At 46.8% G+C, this 5947-nt stretch overlaps 1 protein-coding gene across 2 annotated transcripts; it reads right to left on the minus strand.

Annotated features, from left to right (window-relative positions):
- Positions 1–2208: 2208 nt before the first annotated feature.
- LOC133900737 (S-adenosylmethionine synthase 1) lies at positions 2209–4518 on the minus strand. 2 transcript variants are annotated; one of them, XM_062341965.1, is made up of 2 exons: positions 4414–4518; positions 2209–3817 (listed from the first exon to the last, which is right to left on the minus strand). In XM_062341965.1, the coding sequence occupies exon 2, from the start codon at positions 3788–3790 to the stop codon at positions 2606–2608; it is 1185 nt and encodes a 394-aa protein (XP_062197949.1). In that variant the 5' UTR covers positions 3791–3817; positions 4414–4518; the 3' UTR covers positions 2209–2605. The 2 variants fall into 2 exon arrangements, with proteins under 2 accessions (XP_062197949.1, XP_062197957.1); XM_062341973.1 differs by having other exon boundaries at positions 4348–4474.
- Between the last annotated feature and the right edge of the window lie 1429 nt (positions 4519–5947).

Genomic DNA, 5947 nt, shown 5'->3' on the forward strand with positions numbered 1-5947 from the left:
CACGGCTCCTTCATGACTTAGCTTCGTGATAGTGTCACGTACTCCTTCAATTCTCTTACGGTTTTGAGGGCAAACCACAAAACCTTAGCACGCTTTTTAAAGCGTGACTCCACACTTGCTTACACCTTAAGCAAATGCTCCGATATCGACACGTGTACTCCGTCTTATGATCCTGACTGTCGGCAAGTCTCTCTCACTCATAATCCCTCGGACCGCTTTGTCACTTGCACCGACATCCCTTTCACTTGATTTTATCAACGCACTGTGTCTATCCATCTTCCATACTTTGTTTGACCTACACGTGTTCAGTTAGGATCACCTTTAACTCCGTCTGACCTTCTTGATTGTCCGACACCAAATACTTCGCTTGACCCTGATCATCCCACCATCGATCGTCAAATTGCATCCATCACTTACACACCATAAGACAAGCAAACACATATCTTCAACTCCAATTCCAGTTAATCCAAAATAAATATGCTCAAATGAAATCTCAAATCAATTCAAATCATATCAAAGCTCATGCAAAACTGAAGATCATCAAACCAAATAAATACTAATATCAATCACTCATAAAAATAAATCAAACTATATTTTAACTTGTTTTCTCAGTTTCCACTCAGACTATGTATTAATTGTACGGAGAAAGAACTTAATCTTCAAGGCAAAATAGGTAAATGTGTAAAACCGACCATGAACACAAGAGATCGTTGGCTTCATTTGGCATTGCGGTGGATTTTCAATGCCACCTTCAGTTCCGTAACTTGCTCTCAAGCACATCAAGACCAACCAATGGGCGGTACAGATACTGAACTCACCACGAACAAATCACAGCTCCACCTTTGCTTGTCCGGTGTATCATATGAAACTTGTCCGGTGTATCATATGAGACTGAGCTCTAGCTCCAATGGCAGCGTCGTAGTGCCCCGTGCTCGCCCGTGGACATCGCTTTGTGCGAGTGCTCATGGGAGGTTTTTCCTAGTAGGTGTAGCATCGGGATTAGTTCAGATTAGATTAAGTATATACGTATTCGTGTTCAATAGTAATACATGTTTTCATGTACTTAGATGTCTCGTGTCTCTCAATTTTATCCTAATGTGTGTAATGTGTAGTGTGAGTGTGGAGTACAGGTATAATGTGCATTCTCCATATATAAAAAAATGAACCTTAGTTTTTGAATTATTGCAACTTTGTGTTAGAACTATCATTCTAGTGGTATTTTTAAAAGAATAGCAAATACACCTAGAACCAGGGGCGAGGCTAGAACTTAAAGTATGATGTGCTAACACAATCCAAAATAAATATTAATCATAAAATTTAATTTATCACGATGTACATAGGATTGAAATAAGATAACTACCTTTAAATTTTTAATTTACCCTATGCACTGTGCATAGGATACATCTACAGAAGTTCAGGCCGTGGATCTGCATCACCGACAAACTCAGAGTGCAGGACGTCGGTACGTGCTGCCGCTTGCAGACAACGTGGTTGACATTGCTGTGATCCATGCTTGGTTGTTCACCTGTTACTGTCGGTCTTCACATGGCCTGCTTGCTCATGACATCTTCAGAAGTTCAGATTTGCTCGTCGTTGCACACAGGTCGCGGGCGGCCATCGCCATGGGCGGACAGCCACAATTTCCACACTGCTCATCCCATGCCCGGCAGAAACAGTGGCCATTATCCTTGCTGCCGAAAATGAGAATCAAGAACACTGGTCATTTTAGGCAGAAGATCACTGCTTCTGCATTGAGGCCGACATGCACTTCTTGGTTGGCTCCAATCAGTCCGACATTTTAGGCAGAAAGTTGCCGAGTGGCCGAACAAACAAAAATCTAGCCTGTCCTCTCTGTCGGCAATCGCAGTATGAACTGTACCTTTCACAGCACTCAAAGGTCATATGAACTTAACCTTTCATACTACCCAAAGGTCAGCAAGTATAACACCAATGGAGGAAATGGCAATTTGGAAGAACAGCTGGATGCTACTATGTACGTTTCAAAATACTTGTCACTTCTGAGTTTGACTAATACAACTTCTTAAATTATTGAGTTAAATAAAGTGGAAATAGTATTGTTAGATTTGCCATTTAAGGTGCTATAAGCATGTTATATACATATAACCGTTTGCATATGTATTCGTTAAAAATTGTTAGTCAAAAGTTCAAACCGAGAAGTCAAAAGTGAAAGGCATTTTGAAACGGAGGTAGTATCACATGATCATTTGATTGACATTGAAGCAAACAGTATTACCAATGCGGTTACACGGAAGGCATCTAAAGAATAACAGTAACATACGATAGAGCAAACTGCAAATCTCTCAGCAGTTTCAGCAGACTCAAAAAGGACAAAAGATACAGACTCAAAAAGGAAAAAAGAAGGCTCATAAGGTAATGATCAGCGCATAATCCTGGGTGCCACACCAAAATACGATTCACTAAGCGGCCAGCCGACGACGTGGCTTCACCAAACGCCATTCTTCTTCTTCTCCTCCTAAGGAGCAACCAGTCGCTGATCAACGACACATCCAAGAGCAGCAGCAGCAATGCAGGTATCAGCAGCAAGAGGTAGATAGCGAGAGACAATCCTCATGCTCTCTTCTTCTTAAGCGGATGCCTTGTCAAACTTGAGGGGCTTCACCACCTCCCAGGTGAAGTCGGCGTCGTCGCGGCCAAAGTGGCCGTAGGCGGCGGTCTTGATGAACCTGTTGCCACCTTTCTTCAAGTCGAGGTTGATGCTGATCATACCGGGCCTGAAATCAAAGTTCTCCTTCACAATCTTGAGGATCTCCTTGTCGGGGATCTTGCCGGTGCCGTAGGAGTCGACGAACACAGACAGGGGCTCAGGCACACCAATGGCGTAGGACACCTGCACGAGGCAGCGGCGAGCGAGGCCGCTGGCGACGATGCTCTTGGCGGCCTGCCTGGCAATGTAGGCGCCGCTGCGGTCGACCTTGGTGGGGTCCTTGCCAGAGAAGGCACCGCCACCGTGGGCTCCCCAGCCACCGTAGGTGTCAATGATGATCTTGCGGCCGGTGAGACCAGCGTCACCGTGAGGGCCACCGATGACAAAGCGGCCAGACGGATTCAGGTGGAAGATGGTCTTCTCATCGAGGTACTTCTCGGGGATCACCGGCTTGATGACATGCTCCTTGAGATCGGCGGCGATCTCATCGTTGGTGACGGTCTCGTCGTGCTGGGTGGAGATCAGGACGGTGTGCACGCGGACGGGTACCATGGCACCGCCCTCGTTGATGTACTCGACGGTGACCTGGGTCTTGCCGTCGGGCCTGAGCCAGGCGCAGGTGCCGTTCTTGCGGACCTCGGTGAGGCGCGCGCCGAGCTTGGTGGCGAGCACGTGGCTGAGCGGCATAAGCTCGGGGGTCTCGTCGGTGGCGTACCCAAACATGTGGCCCTGGTCGCCGGCGCCGATCTCCTCGGGGCGCTTGGTGAAGTGGCCGTGCACGCCCTGGGCGATGTCAGGGGACTGCTGCTCGATGTTGACGAGCACCTTGCAGCGGTCGGCGTCGAGGCCGACGTCGTCAGAGATGAAGCCGATCTCGCGGCAGGTGTCGCGCACGATCTTCTCGTAGTCGACGGTGGCCTTGGTGGTGATCTCGCCGAAGACCATGACCATGTTGGTCTTGGTGCAGGTCTCGCAGGCGACCTTGCTGTCGGGGTCCTGCGCGAGGCAGGCGTCCAGGACGGCGTCGGAGACCTGGTCGCAGAGCTTGTCGGGGTGCCCCTCGTTCACGGACTCGGAGGTGAACAGGAAGCTCTCCGCCGCCATAGTTTTCTTCTCGGGTAAATTCTACCTCTGCGGATGGAAGCAATCAAGGAATCAGAAATCAAAATCCACCACCGCTTCCTGGAATGCTAATCAATTAGCTAGTGATTCAAGAACAAATTACCCATAGGTGGAACTAACCGATAAACAAAATAAAACAAATCGAGATCCATGCCTCCGGATCTAGAAAATAACAACCGACAACTAATCACAGAAAAAAAATTGCAACATCCACCGGCTACGAGATGTAAGCTAAGAACTACCGCTCAATCAAAACCAACACGCCATGTTTCAGTAATCGGAGCCTTGCTGGAGAGAGAGAGAGAGAGAGAGAGAGAACTTCCCTTAAAAATTAAAACTTTGGATTGGCGCAATCACGAAAATAGCAAACGAGATCCCAGATCCACAAAGTCCCTACCACCAACCCAAACCATAACCCATCGAATCCCACACCAGATCCACAACCCGCGGCCACCAGATCCAATCAACCAAGAAATGGCAATCACCCATCCCGAGAAGACCCGACCTTGTTCCCGGCAACCCCGAGCAAACGCACGAACCTAGCGAGAAGCACGATCCAGCGAAAGAAGAAGCAGGAGGCGCGGGATGCAGGCGAGCTCGCTCACCTTGCGCTGCTGCTGCTGCTCTTTATTCGGGACGGAGGAGGAAGAGGCGGACGGATGTGTGGCACGGGGTCTCGGGAATGTGCTCAGGGCCGCCATTTATAGCCGCGGTGGCGCTGGGTGCGGTGGGCCCGGGCTGGTGCGGGTGCACCTGGGTTGCGGTGCGGAAGGTATTTTGCGGGTGGACGGCATGCACGTGAGGACCGCACAGCCAGACACTGACTGGGTGACCCCCGCGACCGAGAGCCACCCGCTGGACGGTAGCCCTCCCTCACCAACCCTACGGCCACCAACCCCCATCTTGCGGGGCCCGCCTCACCTAACATATCGACATATTTCTTTTTCGTCTGTTTTTTTGGCATTTTTCTCTCTCCTGTAAATTTCTCAGCCTCCATCTCAAAAACATCTCAAAAAGGAAAATTTTCTCGGTTCACCTAACACCACTGGTTTCTGAGACTCCATTTAGTTTTTTTTTTCTTTTGTATTTTGGGTCAAGGGAAATTTGTGGATGGCTATGGCTGGTGGTTGTAAATTTTAAAGGGAAAATTTCCTTTTTTTCACATTCCTAGGTTTCTCCACTGGTTTTAGCTGGTGCGGTGAGGAATTATATGAACAATTTTAGCGTCATTGTCAACATCTAAAAATGGACTGCATGGAAATAACTTCAGAAAAGTTCAAGTGGATTTTCCCTTAAAATGGACGGGGGTGAGCATGTGTTGTCCTGGCCATTGAGCAAGCATCCAAGTTATTACAACACTAGTATTCAGCGTCCAGCATACAGATTGTACCAAATAGGTCAGTACCTGTAAGATTCTTGCATTCGGAACGAGCCTCAAACATGAATGAGAAAAAAATATCTTGTGATGATTTTTTGTTCCTTGGTTGCTTTTCCCGATTCATCTCGTACTATTTTCTTTTTGAGGTTTTTTCCCCAGAATACATGTAGTACATATGTTCTAATCCCATGGGAGCAGGCAAATTTGGGATTTTAGACAACAGACACCGCCGTATTTAAGAAAATAGACAATATATTGGCGTATTTACAAATTTAGCATCCGTATTCGAAACCTCAAACGCCGAAAACTGACTTTCGGTAACTCAGAATCCGAAAACAGCCCGGTCCCACAATTTTCGGCAACTCAGTTACCGAATACGGCACTGTTCACCGTATTCGGCAACTGAGTTGCCGAAAACACTGTAAACAGTGCCGTATTCGGCAACTGAGTTACCGAATACGGCCTCTGCATGCATGCGCCGGCGCCGGAGCTACATTAAACAGCTAGCAAGCAAAAGTGTATAAAAGTGCATGTTTTTTATTTAATTCACGATTTTTTTTGAAAATACAAAAATAGTCCAAAAATTCTAAATGTTTTTATGATCAAACTAGAGATCACCAGCAACCCATTTTAATTAGTTTGGTCCAAAAAGCCTGAGCCAATATTTAATTAAAATTCTCCAAATAAATCAACTTTTATAAATTCTAGCAATATTTAATGCCTCAAATAATTTCTAAAAATCTAGAAAAATTCACTAATAT

This window comes from Phragmites australis, chromosome 2, assembly GCF_958298935.1.
Source record: "Phragmites australis chromosome 2, lpPhrAust1.1, whole genome shotgun sequence".
Taxonomy (NCBI): Eukaryota; Viridiplantae; Streptophyta; class Magnoliopsida; order Poales; family Poaceae; genus Phragmites; species Phragmites australis.

Coding starts and splice junctions, on each gene's coding strand:
- LOC133900737 (XM_062341965.1), bottom strand. CDS start 3,790: ATGGCGGCGGAGAGCTTCCTGTTCACCTCCGAGTCCGTGAACGAGGGG.